The 25,870-nt window shown below is 28.2% G+C and overlaps 1 protein-coding gene across 1 annotated transcript in view; it reads left to right on the top strand.

Moving 5' to 3' along the window:
- Window positions 1-16,325, top strand: part of LOC107443719 (mitochondrial proton/calcium exchanger protein) — a 35,144-nt gene extending 18,819 nt beyond the window's left edge. Inside the window, exons 7-10 of the mRNA XM_043044263.3 lie at window positions 4,052-4,218; window positions 9,081-9,286; window positions 12,928-13,078; window positions 13,816-16,325. Coding sequence (XP_042900197.3) covers window positions 4,052-4,218; window positions 9,081-9,286; window positions 12,928-13,078; window positions 13,816-13,938 — 647 coding nt within the window. The 3' untranslated portion in view covers window positions 13,939-16,325. The remainder of the gene's footprint in view (window positions 1-4,051; window positions 4,219-9,080; window positions 9,287-12,927; window positions 13,079-13,815) is intronic.
- Window positions 16,326-25,870: the final 9,545 nt, after the last annotated feature.

The raw sequence follows: 25,870 nt of genomic DNA, 5'->3' as shown, positions 1-25,870 counted from the left end.
GGATTCGCATTCACGCATTCTAAAAATTATGCATCATAATTCTTATTTATGCAATCTAAAAATTACGCATCATGATTCGTATTTACGCGATCTAAAAATTATGAATCGGGATTTGTATTTATGCGTTTTAAAAATTCCATATCCCAGTTTGTATTTTCTCATTTTCAAAATCGTATATCTAGTTTCATATTCATGTGATTTCAAAATCCATAATTGTTATTCATATTCACACAATTTTAAGATCAACTCTCGCGATTCTTGTAAGAAGTAATTTTTTTTTTAAAAATTAGTTACTATAAAAGTGACTGTTTTTCTAACGACGATTACTAGTATGTATATGTAAGTGTTACAACATCAGAGAAACTGGAAGGGAATATATTCAAAACTTACATTCTGTGCTTGCAAAGAAGAAAAAATAGGATTTGTCACAAGATGTTTGAAAATGGACTAACCACTAAATATAGCAAACATAAAAGATATAGGAAACAAAAGCAATAACTTAAAAAGGGATTCAATTAATTTTTTTTTTTTGTTGGAAAAAGAGTTAATAGTTAAAAGAGTTAACTCATCATCAAAATTTTATTTGTAATTGCTGTTATTTATGCTATAAAATGCAAAATTCTTATCAAATAAAAAACAATTATCTAAACAGTTGCTGATTGTCATGTAATTTTTCAAACTAAAATACCAATTTTTGTATGTTAAGGAGTTACTATATATTTCTACTTCACTGTTATTGATATGTTTCAAAGGGCTGTAGTTAGATTAGACTATAACATGAACATAATGATTTGGTTTCGTTAAAGTTTTTTTGTTTGTTAAAGTTTTTTTGTTAAAGTTTTTTTTTCCCAATATAATTTAAAAAGTAATATTACTGATATATTTGCTATAAATCACATAACAGTATTTATTAAAAGAAATGAAATATTAATGAATATTCTCAGTAGTTTTAATTTGCTAAACCAAGTAGTTTTTCAAGTAATAATTGTCTCTTATGTGAACTGAGGAAAAATATAATTTCCAGCTTTATTTTTTCAATTGGTAATTTTTATTTTCACTAAATGTTAAGTATCAATGTAGTCGTTTTTATAATAATAGATTAGTACGCAATTGTATGTCAACACATTATTTATTACCTTAAACTGTCTGGAATTTATTATTAAAGGGCTGCGCTTGCGTAAAATTTACTATCGTGGAAATTCAGCTTTTTTGCCTTTTGGCTAATCTCATCCCTGTATTTTATAATAAAAAATACCAGTTTCGGTTAGGTTGCGATAGAAATAAAATATCAAATCATAATAATACTGGAGAATAATATTAAGAATTATAGAGGATGGTAAAGAAATATTACTAGTAAATGTCTGTAAATGATTAAACAGTAAATAACTTAACAGTACTTGTTAATTAAGTAACCTCACAGGGGTCTGTCCAGGCCGAATTTGCTACCGTTTAGCGGTACCTTCACAAATTCAATTTTATTTAAAACGGTAGTTTCACAAATTCAACTTTAGGAAAAACGGTAGCTTCACAAAATACTTTTCCTTAAAATTTTGTTTTTGTATCCGTTAAGAAACATTAAATTTATATTTTTACCATGGTTTTGTGTTGATATTTTAATATAGTTTTTAATTTTTCACAAATTATGTCTAAATTTTCACAAAATAGGTACCTTTCAGAAAAACCTAGACAGACCCCTGCCTTATCAATTTTCTGGCCATAGGAATGTGTTGATACCTTTGAAAAATCGTTTTAGACTCTTTTGTTTGTATGTTTCACCCCGAGAACTAATAAAAAAAACATATTGGTTAGAAAATTATAAATCTTTTCAAACATAATTGTATTTTTATTCCATAAAAAGTTTCATAAAAATATTTATTGCAATAAATTTTTAAAAAAATTATGCCTAATGAAAAAAAAAGTGGAATGATTTAAGGTACTTAGATATTAGTATGGCCTGTTTTTACTTGAAATAGGACTTAATTTAACATGACACAGTGAAGAAAACTATTCTTATGCATAACTGTAACTCAACTTTTTTGTATTATTCTGTTAATAAATGCCCTAATAAATGAAGAAATTTTATTGATAGAAAAGAATTTTTTTGGCGGAACTGAATATTTAGCGAGATTGGCCCACAACTGAATGTGCGATGCAAGTCGAGTAGGGAAATATTTAAACTTGTAATAACTTTTTCAATGTTTTTGCCATATTTCTTTATTTACTCTTTTTTTTAATATATGTGATTTATAGCAAGTTTTAATTTCTGGACTTAATTTTACATCTCAATTTCAATGAAACTATTAAAAATGGAATACGGATTAGTTTCATAGATGACGTTAACCTTTAACAATCTGAAAATGTGTTTTTTTTTAAAGAGAAAACAGATCCGGTTTTGCAAAAATTGCCTTTTACTTCTTTGGCGAGACCTGTTAATTAATACATTTATATCAGTGTTTACATTTTAGTAAAATTGTTTTTTTTTTTTTTTAGGAATGGCAAATAATTGGCACTGTCACTGGTGGTATATACACATTCGATGATAAACAATCGTACTATTTTTAAAGTCCTTAATTTTTTCCAAAAAAAAGTCCTTAAAAGTGCTTAATGTTTGCTTTGTTAAAAGAGTGGGAACCCTATTAACTATTTCATTTACTGTATAATTATTAAGTGTGTTCAGCTGTTCCTTTTTTTTTTAAAAAAACTACTAACTTTCTGCTATTGCTAAAATGTTTTTGAGATAAATATATTTTTTTGCTGATTAAGTGAGCAAAGTAATACAAAAAAAGCATTTTTATTGATTTATTGTAAAAATATGGGGGGAAAAGGAAAAATGAACATCATTTCATTTCACTTCTTTTCATCTTAAATTTTAACCTTTTATCTTTATAAAGCAAACAATGTGTGGGAGAGCACCAGCATAATTTTCTCTTTAGAAAGAAAATCTATTGCTATTTTTAGAAAAAATTCTTCCACACACTTTCAAAGTATATGTCTTTTGTTAATCACATATCTATAGTTTGTCTAAAGTAAGAACTCCCCTAGCCATTCGTCTGGACCCATGGCGGTGACTATGGTAACAGGATATAACTATTTCAAGTAAGGGTGTGGGGTCACTGCTTAGGACAGATTTTGGTCGGCAAGAGAAAGAGAATCTTTTTCTTAGGTCTATTGTGTTAGCTATAGAGTGAAGAGAAGCTACCCTCCCTGAAATGCGCTATTCTTGTTTACATAATTATTCTACATATTCTTGTTTACATATTCTTGTTTACATTCAAATCAATTCTCTTACAACAATTCCATCTATTCCATCCATTATAAAAACATTGTGAATTGTTTTTATAATGAACTTTTACTGTAGTTAAGGAATCATTAACAATTATCCACCTATTTTGGAATGTTATACTAAACTATACCTATTTTGGAATTGTTTATCTTATATTGTTTATGTTAAAGTTCTTAAGCCCTGAATAGTATGATTTTTTTCTTTAAAAATTGTTTGCAAAGCCTAAATGTCACCAATAGTTGAAAGTGAATTCAAAATTGAACTATTTTTATTATAATTGAACTTGCAAAGTATTTAATAAAAATAGGAAACAGGTTAAGAGCTGATTTGCTAAAAATTAATAGTTTTTACGATGAAATCAGTAACAAATATTTTCGTATAGTATGCTAATTTACTTCTGACAAAGGTGTTTCACTTATTTAACAACACAAATGTGTCTGTTAACTTGAATTTGTTTTAAAACGCTTTTTTAAAAAAAAACTTTTTTGTAATAATCCTTAACATTTAAAAGAATTAGTTATTTAAATGCCTAAGAAAGTAAAAACAATAAGCTTAAATTTTTTCTTCTTTTTTTTCATTGATACTACATATCCGGCCACATAAATTTTTTTTCATTGATGCTACATATCCGGCCACATAAATTGCACATTAAGACAGGTATTGGGAAGTTAAAAAATTAACATATATTTTTGATTATTGTGGTTAAATTCAGTTATTTGAAAATAAAATTTTAAAATGGTTTTATTAAAAGTTAATTGTTCCATCTAGCCATTGCTGCAAAATCTGACGAAATTAAAAAGGAAGAAGAGCTTTCAAGAGAAGATTTTGAAGAAATCGAAAATGCTTTGGAAAACATTGCATCTGAAAAAAATAAACTTCTGATTGAGAAAGAAGAAATTGAAGATTTGAAAGAAGAAATGGCTGAATACAAACAGGTAATCCATTTGAACATTAAAAAGTTTGAATTGTACTTTTTAAGGATCATAGTTCAAAATTCTGCTCATTGAAAGGTTTAAAAAAATTACAATTTAAACAGGTCTTTAGCTTTTTAAGTCCACTATTTATTAAATTGAATAATGGGAATTGAAATGGAACAATCACAAATGTTTATTGTAAAATGTTTAGAAAAACTGAAGCATGATAAGACTGAAATTGGTTAACATGCTTTATAATTGTTAGTGTTTATTAAATGAATTGAACGAGGTTTTGCAAAACAAATCTCCCTGCCGAGTTTATGGAAAATACCAAAAATAATTCGTATGGAATGCCTGAAACTATGAATATATATCTTTATATAATATAAGAAGAGAGTGAAATGATAACACATAGCCAATCACAGAACACTTGCAAGTAAGTAACGCACAAAACAGCCAATTAAAATTGACAACGCATGTGTGTGAAAAGGTAATAATTTTTAATAATGCTGCTTGCTAAAATGTTACAACTAAACTAACCATCTAAAACTGAGTGGATCCAGTTTTTCCTCATTCATTTCAATATTGTTTTGGTTGTCATCAGCATAAAATTTAAAGTTATTTTCCAGTACTGCTATTATTAGCAAAAATTTTAAATTCGCGATCGCAACGAACTATAGGGGGCGTTGTTGTATGAGACGCTTACCTGCGATTTCCATATGAACCGTCATTCAGTTACTCTGGAGACGTCGTTAATGTAGCGTGTAGCATTGCAACGTTCCTTCTTTAATGTGACTTATTAAATTTAAAAAAGAAAAATGCTTGATCTTCTTTCTTGTACAACCGAAAGCAAAATGGTATCTCTTTTTATTAGAGAAGGAATATCCAAAACACATCGGAAAAATATTTGTACATTAACAGAAAAAAATATGTATATTCTTATAAGAGTTAAAACCTAATGCCCGAGAAATAGTATTACTAAATTTAATTATATAACATGAAAGGCCCATTTAAACTTTACATTCTATAGTTTTAAGAATCATATTAGTTCAAAAATTAAAATGAACAAAAAGTATACATAAGAGTCATAATTTTATGAAATTTAATTTTGTAAACAACGTTTTTTGACAACAATTTTTATCAAAAAATTTCAAGTTTCAATAAAAATCATTATTTAGAAACTAAGAAACGTAAAATAAAGAATGCTGATGAAACAAAAAAAAAAACAATTCTTTTTTGTCGCCATTTTTAGTGCTACGCATATTCGTCTTTGGGATTTGCCAAAAACAAAACAAGATGCAATTTTATTTTTTCAGGAGGGAAATATTTTACCGAAAAAACGAAAATGTACCAATTCCCACAACATAAAACTTTATCTTGGCAAACGTACGTTTTGGAAATGTTATTTCATTTGGAATCTTATTCATCAGAGTTCATATGGCGATATGATTGTTTTGAATCTATGCTAAACTCTATATCGGCTCATTTTCCACCGAAATCCAATTAACTATTTTGATTTTAAATAAAGTGTTTTATTTTATGAACTGCCGCAAAAATTTTAAGTGTAGATTGGCGGCACTTAAAAACCGCCAAATCTGTAGCGGCGGTGGCGTTAATACGTCGTAAGTACCGAATTTTTATTCCATACTTTTCTGAATCATATTATTTCAAACATTGGAATATACAAGAAGTATACATAAACACATAATGTTATACCATTTAATTTTTCAAAAGTATTTTGAGAACAATTTTTATCAAAAAATTATAAACTAAAAAACGGAAAATAAAGAATTCTTAGGATAAAAAAAACGATTTTAAGAATTATTAACATTGAAATAAAAACTTTCATATTGTTTCTTTTTTTATTATTCTTATAGTTCTTAATCAGACGTAAAAAACCATTCTGTAGAGAACCATCATCAAATGAAAAAAAAATATTTACAAGCAAATTTTTTATTGTAAAAATCATTGCACTTACCTGATTTATGATTCCCGGAGAATTCCAAAATGATAAGTTCCTTGTTTGAAAACTTTATTCTCAAATAATAGATACATAGTTTATACCTTCATTACTTTTAGATAACATACTACACAGTAAAATTTTATAATTGATATGAATTTGAATATGTAGCTAAAAACAGAATAGCTGAATTCTAGTTGAACTTATTCTTTCAAAATTAAAAAAAACTTACCAAGAAAACGATTTAAATTAATTAAGAATCAGCACAAATGGCACTATTTCAAGTAACTTGGATAATTTTTTATTGTTGTTTTCCGAATTATATGGATACAGAAATATATACTATTCTATAACGAAGAAGAATATGCTATAACTATTACAATTCTGTATGTTCTGAATTCATATTTATTCACTGGAATGACGAAAGCAATGTTGACTTCACTTTAATTCGTAATGAATTGAAGACAGAAGAAATGCATTTTACCTTAATACACACATCTGTAACAGTATCCGAAATCGGAAGTCATCAGTTGCAAGTTTGTTGATAATAGAAATTAAAAATTATTGAGGAATTTTTCTTCAAATGTTTGGCGTGTTCTGTTCCTGAAAGATTTACTAATATTCTGGAGATTTTTTTCAAGTTCTTCGGCCTTTTCCTTAGGGAAATTTTGTTTCTTATTTGCTGCTAAAAAATGGCGTCTGATTCAGTCAATGACTTTGATGGAACTAAATGAAAACGTAATAAATTAATGTCCGATATTTACAGGTTCCCGCTAGACGGCGTACTCGAGCGTTGCGATCGCGAATTATGGTTGTGAACTCATCAAATTTGTTTGAACAATATAATGTTATAAGAATATAAATGTTATTTTAAAAAATGATTACTTCGAAAAATCACTTCTGTTTACCAAGAGATCTGAATGTTTATAATACTAATAGATAGTAATATTGGGAAGTAGAGGCGGAAGCGTAAGCAAACAGAATTCTTTTTAGTACATATATGTTAAGTGAATAATTTTAATTTTAGTAGAAAAACTGTTTTCTGCCAAGAAAAAACAATTACTGTGAAGCAATCATCGGGGTTGGGTGAGCGGTGGCGAACAGGTGGCTTAGCCCCCTAGTATTACATATGGAACTATGAATATATTTTTATCAGAACATTTGCTTCAGTCACATACACTAAATTCATTCATCTTTGAAATTAATAATTTATTTTCTCTAGAAAGTATGTTTTCTTTTTCTTTTATATTTTCCATCTTCTTTCCTTCGATTCAATTTCGTTCTTTTTTCTTCCCCTTTTGCATTTACTTCAGCATTTCCTATATCATCATAAAAAAATTAAAAATAAATAAATAAATGTTCTATTATTTTTTCAATCATCTGTGATTTGTTATGGCTTGAGAGTCAGGGTCAGTTATTTGTTTTCCTGTTCCTGTTTGTTTTCCTGTATCCTTCAATGTGCACCTTGCTGCTTATAAACGCCAGGTTCAAATTCACGACCTTCAATTCTTATTAGCAGGATGAGTAACTGTGATGCCACAATTGGCATTACATATTTATTTCCTATCCTTTCAAAATATCTTTCATTACTTAAGTTTTTTTTTATTAATTGAATTATTATTTTTATTAATAGAATTATTTTATTAATAGAACTTTTCTTTGAGATCCACTTTCCATATTTCCCAAAATATTTCAGAACATTTTAAAGTTGTTAATGCATTTTATGAAGGAAATGACCTTGAATTGATTTTTTAAGCCACTTAGCTTTTAGAGAAAGCATTAAAATCCCTTTTCATTTGCATTACAAACGAAAAACTCACACAAAATTAACAGATTTTATCAATAGTAATTTAACTTAAGAACGCACGTGGTAATGTATGTTTAAAATCACTTTTATAATACATGCTGCTATAATTTTATGCATAAGTTTAGCTTTTTTTAGTTGAAAATGTATGTAGCGTGATAGTATAACCAGGGTGCGTAGCGTTTTTGAAAAGTGATTAAAGATATTTATTTTCAATTTTCGTTTTTTAAAAGCCCTTAAAGGTGCTTTTTTCATTGGGTGCTTATAAAAAGTGCTTAATTTTCCCTTTTTCAAAATGAGATTTTTCCTTGACTATGTTGATTTTCGCTTCGAATTATGCAAAAAGACACAGTTCACATTGTTCTATTCAACGTTTTCATAATTAATTCAACCAAAATCTATTTTGGCGTATAGTCAGTCCGTAGCGCATGAAAACGCCATTCGATTTACATGATTCAAAATTTCATGATTTTTGACAATTGTCAAAAACAATGCTAAAAGGTTGTTGTTGTTTTTTGACATCACTGTTAAAACAAGATAAAACAGTCGATTGTCAAAAACTTTCCAACACTGCCTAATTATGATATTTTTTTAAAGTGCTTAAAAATATTTTTTGAGTGCTTGAAAAGTGCTTATTTTTTGTTGAATAATTTGGCTACGCACCCTGTGTAACACTGGATAATGTTTTGCTCTATTCTTGCTTTCCATGCAGATTTCATTTATGGTTAAGATTTATAAAGTAAATATTAGATACTAGTTTATAAGACAAATGTGTATCAATTTATCTATTTTAATTATGTCTAGTGTTTATGAATTTGAAACTTTTGTATTGTTTAAGTATTTCAAAAGGTGATTTCTATTTAACGAATTTTCCATTTAACGAACTTATTATCGGGATTTGGCGACTTCGTTAAATAGAGGTTCTACTCTAATATGAAAATGTGAAACAAAGATGTAAATAAAATTAGGTCCCGTTTACTCAAAATCCATAATCCAAGTAACGACACAATCAATGTAGGCGTCTATATTTTGGGTAATCCCGGTAAGATGACTCTCTTAGTATGTCCAGTGTGAGCATTAGATTTTATGATTCCTACATCTTGTTGTCTTTTCAAATAGGATATTGAAGAATTGAAGGACGTTGTTCTTGAAACGGGTCACAAAGAAATAAGGGAATCAAAAGCAGCTTCAAGATTATCAAATAAAGTAAACAAAATGGTATCCAAAATGGATGGTTTGATTCATAATTTGACTGAAGAAAAAGTCAACCTGGAACAGCAGATTCAAGACAAAGAAAAAGAAGGTGTAACACCTCTCAAAGAAAGGTAAACACACACTCTAGCTTTTTTTCTTTCAAGAAATCTTTTAATATACAAATCTATGTACAGTGTGCAAAAAAAGTGAACATCCTGAATAACTTTTAATCTAATTAGGGTATCTACGCACCTGAAAAGTCATGAGTTTCGGTTTAGAACAAAATTTGTCATGAAATGTCATGATTTTAACTATTTTTTAAAAAAAATCATGGAAGATCATGGATTTAGGTTACCGAAAAATCAAATTTTAAAAATGGAATCCCCCCCTCCCAAATTTCATGGTGTTCCGAATATCTGAATTTGTAACAAAATCCCCACTCACTTTCATATTTTATTCAAATGTAAAATGTTTTTATCATGTTCTTTAAAAATTATGGGGTTTCAAAAAATGAAAGGAAAAACATCATTTCTCAAACGAGTTATCTTTTAAACTTCTGTGATTTCAGAATTTTTATTATTTTTTATTTTATAAATTTAAAATTCTAGCTGAAGCAAGCCAGTCATTGGCGAATTTTTTAAATTCCGAAATGGGAACAGAAAAATCAGGAGTACTTCTTTCCTTTTGGATGAACAAGAAAAGTATCTTTAGAATATAATTCTGCAAAGAAAAAGAAGAAAAAAATTATTTGCTTTTGTATTTTTTTCAGCTATTTTATTGCTTCAACTTTTTCTTTACTCTGTTTTTTAAATTTAAAATCTATAAATATGAAGATGCAGAGTATAACAGTTTTGGTTACACCTATCATTTCAAATAATGTTATTATAGTGTCTTTTAAATTTATTGTTGCGTTTTTGTCGGAGAAAATAGTGACTTTTTTAAGTCATGAAAAATTCTTGGAATTATTCTTGGAATTATTGGAATTATTCATTAAAATTCTTGGAATTATTCATGAAAAGTCATGGATTTGAAAATCTAAAATGTAGCAGATACCCTGTATAACAATCAGACTTGCCTAGACTTGGACTATTACTTAGGTTCATGGTTCGATGGCCGAATCTATTGATGTCTCATGAAATTAAATATTTTTTTGCATATAACTTTTTCATAATTTAGTAACTGTTTTAATTAGTGTTAATGCTTTAAGCTACATTTTTTAAAATGTGGTAAAAATTTGTATACCTTACAGTTCAATTCTGGTATCAATCTCAGCGATAAACAAACAAAACTTAGATCTCTTATTCTGCTGAATGTTCCAATTGCTTACTCCCCCGATGAAATTCTCGATTTTGTGAAAACTAACGGTGATTTCGTTAACGACAGGGACAGAGTGGAAGTCCATACCACACAAAAGAGATCCTCTCAAGCACCATGTCACATTCAAATGTTCACATCTCCTGGCAATCAGACTATTACAGCTCAACTACATCTTTGTCGGTTTCACGAGATGCTTTATTAAAAAGAGATTAGTCCTTATCAGATGCCGGAATTGTCAAGAACCTGGTCATCACCAAAACAACTGTAGCGCCAACTCCTCTTATTGTGAAAACTGTGGTGAAGAACATCCAACCTCCGATTGTCATTCAAATCAAATACAATGTGTCAACTGCCTATACTACAATCAAGATCACCCAGAGGCTAATTTCAACACCAACCACAAAGCATCCGACGCTTTATGCCCAACATATCTACTTAGACTAAAAGAACTTAGATTCAATCTTCCCAGATCATAATTGACTCTGTAAATTCCAATTTAAATGATGGAAAAAAGTTTTTAACACTTTCCTTTCCCAGGTCAAACCATTTGTTTAATTCTATTTTAATGTCTCCACTAAAAACTTCTATCTAAAAATTTGGTTCAACATCGAATTTAACAATTCGTTCCATAGGTTCGCTTGCTCTTTATTTATGTATTTAAGCATTCTTTTTCAAAATTTTCTACTGAAGTAAGAAAAAAATAACTAATAATAATAATTTTAGATTTAATTTCCTTTTTCTCTTTCTTTTTCTTTAATTTTCTTTTTACTGTCTTTCTTTTTTTCTTTTCTTTTGACACTTCCTTCTTTTTCAAAAAAAAAAAAAAAAAAAACTTATTTGCTCTTACTCCTTCATTAAAAAAAGAAAAATAAATAAATGATAATTATTATAATTTCTCTATCTTAGTAAAATATTTCTTTCCATCCTTTTTTAAACTAATAGACTTTCTTATTTTGGATTCAATTTTAGGCTTTTGATAAATTTCGTATTCGAAAAATTATATATAAAAAAAAAAAAATACTTTCTTTTTTATTTAAAAAAAAAATAATAATAATAATAATTCTCTATTATAGTCTAGAATTTTTCTTTTCTTTTCTAAATTTCCCTTTTTTTTTTTTAAGTGTTTGAATGCTTTTTAGTTTCATAATTTTTATTCTTACCTTAAAAATTTCGACGTTGTTTTCAGATTCATTTTCTGTTCTCTGTATAAGTCATTTATTCTTGTTGTAATTTTATGTGTTTTATGTATGTTTTGTCTGTAGAATGTTTGTTCTACTCTCGTGTGCCCTGAATAGGGCGGGTCGAGGTATTAATAAACAATACCTTACAGTTCAAATTGTTTTTGAATTTTGATCAATAAAGTAATAAATAATTTTTTTTAAATATTTATCTGCATGGAATTATCTTTGGATAGAAAGATTTTATAATTGTGTAGAAAAGTATTTTGTTTTGTTTGAAAGTTTTTGAGATTTGATGAAATCCACAAAAACGCAAATTAACATTAAAGGATCCAAACTTTCGACCACTCTGCTTACCAAATCATTGGGTTCCTTGGTCGGGAGAGTGGTCGAAAGTTTGGATCTTATTTTTCTGATTGTGACTACCATTCCGAGAGTGAAGAATCCAAATTTGTAAAAAAATTTAGAAATGCCTATTTAGAGAAAATACATGCATTTTTGTGTCTGATTTCATAACTTAAAATGTCATCTGCTCTATGCAACATATTTTAGTTTAGATTATAGTTATTACATATTTCATATGAAAATTAGACCAAAAGTTATTCAGGGTATTCCCTTTTGTACAACACTGTATTTTTTTTTTTTTTTTGGTGTATGTTAAAACCATTAAATCACATAATCAAATTTAAGATATTCTATAGTAACATAATTACATATGTGCCATAACAACATAATTACAATAAGTGCTATAATAACATATTTATAATATGAGCTATAATAACATAAGATCAACCTATACTAAATAAAATAAAAACTTGTAATTATACAGGCTTTGTAGTTCTGATATTCCTAACTTTCCAGATAAAAAATATTTTCTCTTTATTTGTCCTGATTTTTGGTTTTTTGTCCCGACATTCCAGATTTTAGTATGTACTCTCAGTACAATTCGATAGTTCTAATTAAGAGACTGCCTAATTATATATACAAATTAGGCATAGAGCCTTACCCACAGTATTAATAGTTTATACTTTTTGGAAAATCCAGTCATTCTCTGTTAAAGAAACTCAATTAATAATGTTCTTACTTTGGACAAGCTACATGTCATAGTTATGTTTATGAGATTGGCAAATTGCTTGTTAATTCCGCTTTGTGCAGCACCATATATTCTTTGAGTCATATAATTTGAACGGTCGATATATCGACATGCACAAATCACCAATACGTGTCATGTTTAATTTATTTAAGATTGTTACCTGACTGTGCGATATTGTTTTTAGGGATGATATTGTCAGCATCAATGACCTGGTTACAGCCATAAGAAAGATCCGGAAAGTATCCGACGAGTCTAAGCTTCAACAGATTGCTGAGGTTCTAGAAAAATTGGATGTAGACAGAGATGGATCTGTTGAAATTGATGATTTGTTGAAGGTAATTTATTGTTTTTATACAATAAGAGTAATTATAAAATTAACATGGTGCGTAGCATTTACAAAAAGTGCTTAAAGGGGCTTATTTTCGAATTTCGTTTTTTAAAAGCCCTTAAAGGTGCTTTTTTTCATTGGGTGTTTTTAAAAAGTGCTTAATTTTCCCTTTTCGAAAATGATATTTTTACTCTTCATTACCATGGCAATTTTCTCTATTTATTATGTAAAAGTAGGCTTTTCACATTGTTCTATTCAACGTTTTCACAATTCATTCAAACACAATGCATTTCGGCATAGCATCGGCCTGTAGTGTATGAAAGTGGCAATCATTTTACAGGTTTGATGAAATACTTGCGAGTCCGCATGTGCGTATAGTGAGCTGGATTCAGTGTGATTATTGCTCTCTCTGGAGCAACACTGCTGCATTTTGTAAAATATTCTAAATTTTAAGCTCTATTTTCCACCCTCTGAAATCGAACCGAGAAATCTCTCGATAATTTTTTAATGGCTAATATAATCAAGAAAAGAGTTCTTTGTCAGAAACTAGCTGTTTTACATGATCATGTAAAGTCTTTGAAAATAATTTTGCATTTTGTTAATGTATCTAGCACTTAAAAATATTTTTGAGCGCTTAAAAAGTACTTAAAGGGTGCTTATTTTTTGTTGAAGGATTTGGCTATGCAACCTGTATTTTTAGCACTGATTATGATTTATAGCACTAATATAATATATTTTAAATAGGTTATTGAGCTTCTTGAAAATGAAGATGTGAAGGTGACCAAGAAGCAAATGGATGACATCATTGAGCTCCTCTTGAAGGAAGAGACGCTGGAAAAAACTGAAAAGAAACTGCGACCTCATTAGTTATTTATTTTATTATTTATTAGCACAAAAGTGGACACTTGTCTGTACTAGTGAGCAGTGGGTTTTAAAAAAAAAATTGTTGTTATGTGATACTTGCTGGGTATTTTTGTAGACAGTGCTGTAGCTGATGCAGTAATGCTTACAAAATAAGCTGTTGTGATCTATAAAAAAGCTGTTATGTGTAAATAGTTCTGTAACACTAATATGGTGTTATATTTTGTTTTGTAGATAGCTCTAAGAGAACTTGTGTTTAAATTAAGTTTGTTTCTATGTTGCGCAGAAGTTCTGATAATTTTACCTTTGTTGACTAGATATATTAATGTGAATTTTAGTTTTTTCTCGTCGACGGGTGCATAAACATTTTCAATGGGGGGATTCAGTTTTTATATCAACTGATGAAATTATTTACAAAGTGTAATAAAAGCAGACTTCAAAATCTTGCAACTCAGTTTTAAAAAAATCAAGCTGTTTTAATAAATTTTGCTACAATAGGTAGTCATGTCATTTTTATTTACAGGTTATCCGCTTACCTGGAAAGTCATGAATAATCATGGAAAGTCATGAATTTTGGTTTTGAACAAAATATGTCATGAAATGTCATGATTTCAACTATTTTTTAAAAAAAATCATGGAAAGTCATGGATTTAGGTCGCCGAAAAATCTAATTTTTAAAATGGAATTTACCCCCCCCCCCTCCATTTCATGGTTACTTGAATATCTGAATTTGTAACAAAATCCCCACTCACAGTCATATTTTATTAAAATATAAAATGTTAAGAAAGATGCAGAGTATAACAGAAAAGAAAGAAAAAAATATTTGCTTTTGTAATTTTTTCATCTATTTTATTGCTTCAACTCTTTCTTTACTCTGTTTTTTAAATTTAAAATCTATAAATCTGAAGATGCAGAGTATAGCAGTTTTGGTTATACCTATCACTTCAATTAATGTTATTATAATGCTTTTTTAAATTTATTGTTGCGTTTTTGTTGGAGAAAATAGTAACTTTTTTAATTCATGAAAAATCTTGGAATTAGTCATGAAAAGTCATGGATTTTAAAATCTGAAATGTAGCAGATACCCTATATTTACTCCAGTTTTGAATAACTTTCACTAAAGGTTATGTCCTTAACCGGGGTCATGGACATAACACAATATTTTGTGTCCATGACAGCCAGTTTTTAATTTTTAAAAAGAAATTTAATTATCTAAAAGTTTCTAATATTTGGTGTAAGTGTTTATGCCATCATGACTCATTTTCACAAAATTTGTTGGAATTGTTTGGAATTTTTTAAACTGAGTTTTATACTTCTAAAATATGCAAATACAATATTCATGATTGGGAAAATTAACAAATGTTTACAAAGTAAATGTATTCTAGTTTTGAACAAAATAAATATTGAAGTTTTGTACATTTTATTTTTTATTTTTATTTTTAAAAATCAAATTTTATTAATTTTCTATCTTTTTCTGTGGATAAATTAACTTTGCTATTTCATTTATTATTGCATATTAATACTTTCTTTAATTTTTGAAGAAAAAAAATGGTAAAACTACATTTTGTTGGGAAAAATATTTTGTTAAAAAAAAGTGATGCTTTTGAAAGATTTAAATCTTTTGATACTTGAGTTTTGGGATTTCAATGCTTAACACTTTTTCTAAGTTGATCAAAATAAGTTTGAAAAACAATTAAAAAATTTCTCTTTGTAGTTATATAATTTTTTCTGATTAAATATTGGTCAGAAAGTTTACACTTTGACCATTTGAGGAACTAAGTTTATGCATCTCTATATTAACTCATTTATACTGAGAATCCTTTTTAAAGCACAACCATAAAAAGGCATCTTAAGTTCATACTAATTTTGTTTAATTTTATTAACGACAAAATGTCTTACACATTCAGTAGATACTTTAAATTTTTCAATTCTGACTTGAAAGCAGTTTTTTCTCAAAGAAAAATATTAATTTGTTTATTTATTTAATCATTAGTTTATTTGTGTTTAGCAAATACTTATGTTTTTTGTTTAATTTGCATGATATTAGATTTTAATATTTTTTTGCCATTTTGCATAACATCTCTATATGTTACGATTTTTCAAATTTTATAAATTAAACAAAAAGTTTTCATGTAAAATTTTTGTATGATTCTTTCAGTTTGTTTAATGATAAATGTTATTAACATACAAAATATTACTAAAAACTTTTGACTTGGAATTGAGGAATTAGTTAAGTAATTTTTTGTGTGGGTATTTATAGTTAAAAGCATTTGATTGAAAAGCTTTTAAAAGTAAAGATTGAGAAAATATCATAGTTATCATGTGAAATTAGATCTTAAGCGTTCTAATTAATAGCTTTTACTTTGGAAATTACGACAAAAGTTTTTTTTTTTTAGAGAAAAAATTTATTTTGAATTTTTGTTAGAAATTTGCCTGTTCTAAAATTAAGAGAAACTGAATTTTTTAAAGATGACACCAGTAATTTAGTCAAAAATAAAATGGCAAATTATTTTAATACCTTGAAGTATTCAAATTTTGTGCATTCAAAGAGAAAAATTAATAAAAGCTTAGAAGTCCATTGAAACATTTTTGAACGCATCAAACTAGAGAAACTAAACTTGGTTGGTTTCTTTTCATTCTTGCTTTCCCCCCCCCCTTTTCTTTTATTAAAAAAAAAAAAAAGAAAGAAAACGAGTACCTGATTTTGAAAATTAAAGTGAAAATGCGATTATTGTTCATTATACAATAATTTCAAACTTCACAACAAAGCATACTTTTCAACAAAGACACAATTTTTTTCAAGTAATAAAATAGTTTTAAAAAAAACTTGACTTGTGTACAAAACATTTTATACATACTACCAGGAAATAATTAAAAAAAGACAACTTCCAAATACTTTTTAAAGCAAAACAAAAGCAAGTAATTTAAATATGCAAAAAGTTTACTATCATATATCTTGTATATGAGTTTACTATCTGCGCACATTTATGTAAGTTGTTAGTTTTTCGAATCACTCTATAGTAGATATATTTTTTCTTTTATTATGAACTAATTTTTTTTTAATGCAATTAACACAATCTTCAATTGAATTTGAAGTGTAAAAACAAGGAATTAATTTTATATTGTAAATTAAGTAAATTATTATCTAATTATATACATTTACCAGTATAACAATCTTATGAAAATTTAATAACTTTGAAAACGTTTCCCTATTTTTAGAAAAAAAGAGTAATCTTTTATTTTTATACCCTGCTTTAAAATGCTTCTAGGATCATTAATCAGTGGCAAAATTTTGTAGTAATTTTCAAAGGGAGAAATAATCATAAAAAATTTATGAGTAAAAATAAAATTAAATAAGTCAGTCAAAGAGTTGTATTTTAGATGCAATTTTAAAATAGATTTCTTTTATGAAAGGAAATATAATTTAACTTTTTACCATTAAAATTTGTAATTTCGGTTAAATCTCTCCTCTCTCTGTGTAATATATATATATATATATATTGCTTGCCTAAAAAATTTGTAAATTGTAATATTTGTTCATCATATAATATTAGACAAGTTCATCGTGAACTTTATAGTTTAACACTTTATTTCATTTTATTTATGCAAAAACTTGACTAAAATTTAAAAAGATTTTAATTGATAACAATTATAATTTTTTTTTTTTACTAAGCATTTCAAATTATTTCTCAAGAACCTTATTTATAGTTTTAAAAATTTTTCATGTTTATTAAATTAAAGATAAATGATTATTAAATCATAGATTTAAGTTATTGCAATACTTTCTTAATGGCTTTAATGTTAATAAGCAAAAAGGTAATCTTTATACCTAGTTTTAAAACACAGCTAAAAGAAGAAAAAAAATTCAGGAATTAAACTATTTACCTATCTATATATTGATTATAGTTACATAGAGCTTCCCATAGATAAATATACTAAATTTGATAATTTGAAGAAAAAGTCTGAATCTTTTTTTAACTATTGTGATTCTGAGAATGTTAATTTTCATGTTGAATTTTGTAACTTAATTATTATTACCACTAACTCACATGCCCGCATTGAGTGCAGTGAAGTGATAATGGAAAAGCCTTATTATTAGATAAAAAGTTATTTAGTGTATTATTTTTATTTATTTTATACTCATTATGTATCTTCTTATGTGGTATAGGAAAATTCATGAAATGTTGACTATTTAAACTTAGGAAATTTCAAAATATGTATAAAAAAAAGTTTGAAAAATTTTATATTTTCTTCAGGTTCATTTTTTGACTTTTTAAAATAAAGTTTAATCCATATCTTAAAAATTTATTTCTGAGTTATTTCATTCCTTTCTCTGTTAATCAGTTAATCCCTTGCCGCCGCCCTGTGGCAGAATTTTTTCGAGATTTTTTCTGGTAGAATAATGAATGTGATTAGAGATAAAAGTAAACTTATACGTAATTATTCTTTTAAATTTTGCTGCATATAATTTCTTTAGAATTTCATGCTGTGAAAATATCAATGATTTAAATTTATAGAGACATAATTTTTTTTGAAATTCGTCATTAATGATTTTACTCAAGAAATTTTCATGATTTTTAAGTTGGGCTGACAATCACCCCTGAATAATAACAAACATATATGTTACTAATTTAAAATAACAGAAGCGCTGTGATTACAAAAAAAGCTATATAATTTTTTTTAATTGAACACAGTAATTTTTTATTTTAATATTATGAATGATATTCTCACATTTTGTTAGATGGGAGGGGGGAACGCACAAATTATTTCCTTCTTTGCATTTTCTAAATAATCATCACAATAAAAAGAAATAAAAAATCATGAAATTTGTAGTAGCAATTGCCAAAAAAAGATCAACGACGAAATCACGTGAATTGGCTTCCCTGAAATGCGTGTATAGCTTCGAGATTATGTCATCTTTTAATAAATGGTGCCCACTCAAAGGGCAATCTATGAGATATTTAAGGAAGCTATTTCAGCAATACTAAATTATTTCATTTAATGTCACATTATTTAAGTATGTTCGGCTGTTCCATTTTTACTCTAAGTTATTTCAGCAATTATAACTGGTACAGTTAGCCCAATACAGCTCATCAAGAGCACAGTAATTGTTGTTTCCTCTTAATACATTGTGTATAATACATACAGAAAAAATGCAGGGAATTTTTTTGCCAGATTTGAGTGGTATCCCTTTAGATACAGCATAACCGCTTGTATTCAGCTGACAATAAATGTGTTAATTATAAAACTTGAGCTGAAATTAAAAATATATATATAAGCATTGAAATTTATCTAAATTTCTTATAAAACGTTACCTTAAACTAGAGCTAATATAAATTGACTATGAAAAAGCGTAGTTTAATGAAAAAGTTGAATATAATAGCATAATTTTTTTTTTTTTTTTTTTGTACTTCATAATATAAATATGAAATATTTTTTTGTGATACATAGCATTATTGTGTTTGTAAATATCATAAATGTTTATTATTTGTTTCAAAAGCAGTTTGATACATTTTTATATTTTTATTATTTGTTTTAAAAACAGTTTTGTATTTTGATATGATCAAAAATTTTTTGAAATTTCTTTCAAAATGGTATGTATTACTAGTTTTGATAATTTTCAAGATACAGTAGAGCTATGATCATCCGCGAATTCTGCACTGAGATCAAAAATTTTCTTGCACGTGATCGATAATTTTTTTTTTTTTTAAAGACGTGTAACTGAACTTTTTTACATATGAACTCTTCAATAAAATATATGTTAGACTATATATAATATAAATATCGAATATTTACTATATTAGGTAGTATCTTATAATAATTAGACCAAATTTTTAGGCGCACAGTAATGTTTTAATAATTACATATTTTGCACAAGTTTATATGCAATATTTTTATATTTAAATATACTAGTAATGAGTTTTTATTCAGGTGATTTTTTATATGCTTCCTTTTTTTTATTTATTTTTAGCGTATTGCAGTACAATGTTAACCAATTGATACACGAACATAAACAAGTGCAAACCGGTTTCAGCAGCGTAAAAACAAAGCTCTATAGTATCGCCTGATAATTAAGATATTACAAAGACTCTTATAGTGCGTCTAATAATTTCGCCGTGGACTGTATGTTTGTACTAATTGTTTCTTTATGTGTATTTAAAATATATACTAATGAGTAATTTGAACATATGAATGCATTTTAAAATTTAATACTTTTTTCTCCTCATTATCAGTGATTTTTGTTATTTGTGGTGCCCTTGCTACCCAATTTCGCAGGTGATTAAGACTTTACTGTATTATTTTGGTGATCTTGTTCACATTATTCATACTTGTTTATCATTTCACTAGTGTGAATGTATTTTACAAAATTTAGTACAAGAAAAGATTATTAATTTTTTGTATCAGTAGAGTTAATAATTTTAGGCCGCAGTTAATTTCAATATAAAATTACACTTATTGCAGTAAGTGTAATTTCTCTTTATAAATTAAATGCCTAACCCCAAGTGTTTCTTTTTAAATTCCATTCATTTAACTATCCAATTAGGCAACATTTCATGAAATCTCATCTATTTTTTTTAATAATACTATGGAAAAGGAAAACTTTGTCTATAGAATTCGTTAATTTCTATTGATATCTGTTTTTATGATAAAAGTTGTTTTATAACAGATCCTATTTAGTTATAAATAGTTAATTGACACAAGTACAAAATGATAAAATGTATACTCTGTTTATTGCAAGTTTAAAAAAATAAATCATTACAAACATAGTATTTGATTCAATAAATTCCAATTTGACTTCATTATCTGTTTATACAAACATGTTTTAAACACAGAGTTGCTAAAAACCAAATCAAGTTAATTTGAATTTAAGATTTGAGTCCTCGTTACATAGTGTTTAAGGCATGGTTGCCCCTCTGGCTGGTCGATACGAATTCCGCACCCGGCTCTCACAGACCACAGTGCTGACGTGAAATATCCTAAGTGGTAGACGGATCGTGTGTTAGAGTCCCTTTGTCGACAGACTAACCGTGGGAGGTTCTTGTCTACCTCTCCATGTAACTCAAATGCGGGTTAGTTCCATCGTAAAGTCCTCCACGAGGGGAAAATTTTCTCCCAATACTCTTTCCAGGAGTTCCTTTGTCTTCTGGATTGGGTTCAAAATAACAAGGCGTAAAAAACCTAAAAAATTGGCTCGTTTGTTCAATGACGGTTATAAAAATAAAATTAATAATAATAGAGCTGTGATGGCTCAGAAGATAGAGCTTTCGCCTTCCAATGAGCTGAACCAGGGTTCGAATCCCAGCGACAGCTGGTCGATACGAATTCTGCACCTGGCTCTCACAGAATGCTGGCGTAAAATCTCCTGAGTAGTTGACGGATCATGGGTTACAGTCCCCTTGCTCTCAGGCTAACCGTGGGGTGTTTTTGTGGTTATCCTCTTCATGTAACGCAAATGCAGGTTAGTTCCATCAAAAAATCCTATATGAAGGCGAATTTCTTCCACTATTTGATCCAGGAGTTTCCTTGTCTTCTGGATTGAATTCAAAATTACAAGGCTACAGAGTTGAACATTAGTAGTCGTAAATACAACAAAATTGGGTCGGCTTTTCAACGACGGTTGTAAAATAAAATAAAATTAATAATAATAAAAGAAAGTTATTCGCTCCTCATCTGTGTCTCATCAACATATTTAGTGAAAAGAAGATCTAGTTCGGTCGTCCAGCTTCTCCCAAAACAAAGAAGTAAGTCGGACATTTGTCCCGCAGTGGACTGATCGTTAAGACACGGTTCCCAGCAGATCACCGAAGTGAAGAATCACTGGTTGCGGTCACTGTGCGGGTGAGTGACCACTTGGATTAGTCTGCGTAGGGACCGAGGGTGTGCGGTATTCGTCCTCGTTAAACTGTTCTACCGTAAAGTGCTCGACTTCGCGTGCAGGTCGTCGGGTTGCCGAAGTGGGGGTGCCATCCCCTCTGCAGAGTATAAAAATTGTGATGGCATGTCTTCGGATCCATCCTCAGGGATGTTTCCCAGACCGTCGCCAATAGCCCATTGTTCAGCTCTAGTGCGACGTAAATTAACTACAACAACAAGTCGGACATTTATTTGCTTCAAAGGAGACCTATGCTTAAATCTAGGGAGCATAAAGCCTGATATTCGAGCTTTAACTGAAATCCACCAAGGTCAAGGCAGGAGGTAAAAATTAACAAGTGAGTTTTTAATTTTTTCTTCTTCTCATTTTAGTTGTTAACATTTTCAATTTTTCCAGATTTGATTAAATTTAAAAAAATGTGCTCTAACTTCAATTATTTCGCTTCAAATATCACCTCTTTTTGAAAAAAAATTCTAAAGTGACTGGATAAAATTGCTTTATTACTTACATTTTAATTTAAATTAAAATCAGGTAGAATTTAGCATATATTTAAATTTATTGATGCTCAATATTGTTGCAACGATGTGTTTTATTTCAATCCAAAAGAAAAAAAGGGGGATGAATGTCAGCCAATTTCTCGATTTTATTACTTCTCGTATAACTCTGTAAATATTGGGACCTATCGTTATGAAACTCGACAGAACTATCATCATGCGCGCAGCATTCCAGAAGAAATACGTGAGGCGTTATTTTCTTTTTAGTTTATTACTTTCAGAAGAACGGTCGAAAGTTTGGACTCCTTATATCGGTGGAAACTGCACACAGCTGTAGAATTTCTTTTAAATGAAAAATTTAAAAATTATTTTTAATAATTGTCTATTAGTTTTTTTTGTCATTTTATTTATTAATGCTCCAAATTTTGTTTTTAATTGGAAGGTCATTCAATTTCGGAACGAGTTAGTCCTGTGTATATTCTTTTATTCGATTCAGCTTTAAAAAAAATTGCAACGTTTTACTTGTTTAGAAGTATTATCAGATGCGTAAATAGGTACAGGTACAAATTTGTACTTTTTGTAAATTACACCCTTATAACTCATACACTATTAGTCCGATTGTTAAATTCAATGAGAAAAAATACATCGAAAACCATGCCTAATTTGCCTTTTTAGAAAAAATTCAGTTTCCCCCTCAAATCTCCCACATTTCCCCTCAAAAAAGGGGCTTAGTGTACCGAGGGGAGTTTTCAGGTGTATTTATAATAACACAACAAAGCTTTTTATCAGGATATATCTTGGGCAGGGCCGGATTAACCACACTAGGCACGTGCCTAGGGCCTACGAAATTCAGGGGCCTACGAAAAACTTGGGAGAAAAAAATTGGCTGACAAAAATAATTTAGCTTTAAAAACAACAAGTGTATTTTGCACAAAATTATGAAGATACAAATAAAAATATAATATTTTTCGGTAATAAATTATTTTGCAGAATCTTATGATCTAATACGTGACGTGAAGTGTTTACATAGTTATCGATCGAACTAATCATAATGGTATTATCGATATCAACTGCAATATCGGCAGTATGTCGGTATTGCAGATAAAGTTCGATAAACAAATTTGTAAATTAAAATCCATATTAATAAAAATGTTAAAAAAAATATGCAAGAAAATTTTGGCATATATTTTGAAAAGAGGGGAAGGAGGGGAGGGCCCAAAAACGGCTATGCCTAGTATAGATATAATCCGGCTCTGATCTTGGGTATTACTTTTTTCGCAAAAATATCAGCCGTAATTACTGGGCTATATTTAAATAACTCCTAACATCGAGGTGCAGATCTAGTGCGACGTAAATAATAATAATAAAATAAAAAACTACGTACAATGTTAGTTTTTACTTCTTTTTTAATGTGAACTGAATGTTTATGGCAGGAGTATTATGGTTTTATAGTATGGCGTAATTGTGGAATTGTTGCCAAATTTAAATTTTGTTTAGAAAAGGAAAAAAATCAAAAGAAAAAATATTTTTAAAAACCACGTTTTTGTAGTGGAGAACAATAATTAAAAAATAAAAATTTGAAAAACGAAAAGCGTGGGGTGCATGAAATACATAACAGTAATGTTATATTAGTGTGTATATGTGTGCTCATAGGAATATGTGTATGTATATCTGTAATTGTATCTGAATGTAGATGTGGAATGTGTTTGTGTAAGTCGATGTGTATGTGGCTGTGCATGTGTATGAGTAAGAAAACGTGTATATGTGCTATTATGTATTACATGCGCCCCACGTTTTTCGTTTTTCAAATTTTTATTTTTTAATTATTGTTCTCCACTACAAAAACGTGGTTTTTAAAAATATTATTATTAGTTTTTTTTTTGTACTCACTTCCAAAATCTCAATTTTTTTACTCACTGTACACAAAACTTTTCAACTGACATGTGACGCTAATTTGAAATAATCGAATCGACAGCAAGAGACAATCGCGAAAATACTAATTTTTCTTTATTTTAATTTTATTTTACTTTGTATGTCTTCTTTCTCTTCATTTTCATGCATTGTCATCCAATTCTGAACTACGTGCTAAATTTGAAGTCTGTAGCTAGTCGGGAAGTTAGTTTAAAATCGATTGCAAAATTCCACCCGAACAGACGTGCACGAAGGCAAGTTAATATAAACGTGGTAAAAAAAGTGGCTAGATTTCAATACTTTGAATTCGAAAGTATTGAAATTCATTTTTTAAGCAAATGTTTATACAAATGATATTAAATAAATAATATTAAATAAATAATAATGACATATCATTTTAATTTGATTAAAAAAATTATTTGTTTTTCACTCTTTAAACAATTAAAGGCTGAAGAAAGTTATTAAAGTTTACTGGCGTGTGACTTCGGCACGCCACTCTAATATTTATGTAAAAAATATAGTTGAAAAATTGGGTTTAATGAGTGAGTAATGTAGATTATATAGTGTTAGAATGCCAGACGTCGTCTTAGCATCGGTTTTCATAAAGTTTGATTGTGCCATTATAATCACCGAAAATGAAATTTTGGAATAATTAAATTTATTTACAACAGCAATGGTTCAAATGTTATTTTTGAGATAATTATTGTTAAATCCTTAATGACCTTCAGAGTAAATAGGCAAATATTGTGATCGAATCCAACTCAAACAATAAGTGAACTACAGTTTTATTTATTTTCGTTCTAAAATAAATATACAAATACTTCAAGATATCATTAACTATAAGTGTAAATATTTTATTTGGAATCGAGAAGTCAGATTCTATTTTTTATTATTATTATCCATATATTTCTTTTTCTCCTCATCTTGCCCATAATTGTCTTCGTTCAAAAAATTTACATTTGCGTACTAAGTATACCTCGTCTTCATGTTTTCTGTTTTAAAATGTTTTATCAACGACAAGATTTTAATACATTTTCTTTGAAGAAATCTCGATTTGGAAGGTAAGAAATCAGATTCTTTCTCTATACGAAAAAAAAAAGTAAGATTAGCTGTTTTGGGTGTTCATTATATTTTGTTTTTCTGAGAGGAAAAAAAAAAACTGTATCAATGAGGGTGAATAGAGAAAGGTGCAAGGAGTTCGAGGGAAAAAAGTTTAGTTCATGAATAATTAATTATTAAACGTGTAAAAAAATCTGCGGATTACTTTACTGATTGCAGTAATGCAATTACAGAGTTGAAATTAGATGTGCTGAAATTGCCATTTTTGTTTCTGAACTTTTCTTCCACTTTTGTTTTTGTTTCCAAAATTCCAATATGTATTGTTATAGCATTAAATGTTTTTTTAGCGAATTTATTTTTCATTTTTATTAAAATAATGACTATTTATACATTGTTGCAGAGAACTTTATCTCGAGATATATATTCATTTTTAAAGCTCGAGCTTTATTCGTTGTGAGTAAAGTAATAGAAAAAAATGAATGAGTTTAAAAAAATAAGAGAGATGTTGCCATATTTTCATAGTAGTATTTATATCTGAATTTTTAAAAGTATAAAAGATTCAAGCAAAAAAAAAGAAAAAAAAAGTTTCTAATTTGAAGTG

Source organism: Parasteatoda tepidariorum, chromosome 4 (genome assembly GCF_982258835.1).
Source record: "Parasteatoda tepidariorum strain Cologne lab strain chromosome 4, Ptep-v5.0, whole genome shotgun sequence".
NCBI lineage: Eukaryota > Metazoa > Arthropoda > Arachnida > Araneae > Theridiidae > Parasteatoda > Parasteatoda tepidariorum.
The sequence above is the reverse complement of the archived record's forward strand: the minus strand, read 5'-3'. Positions and strand labels throughout refer to the sequence as shown.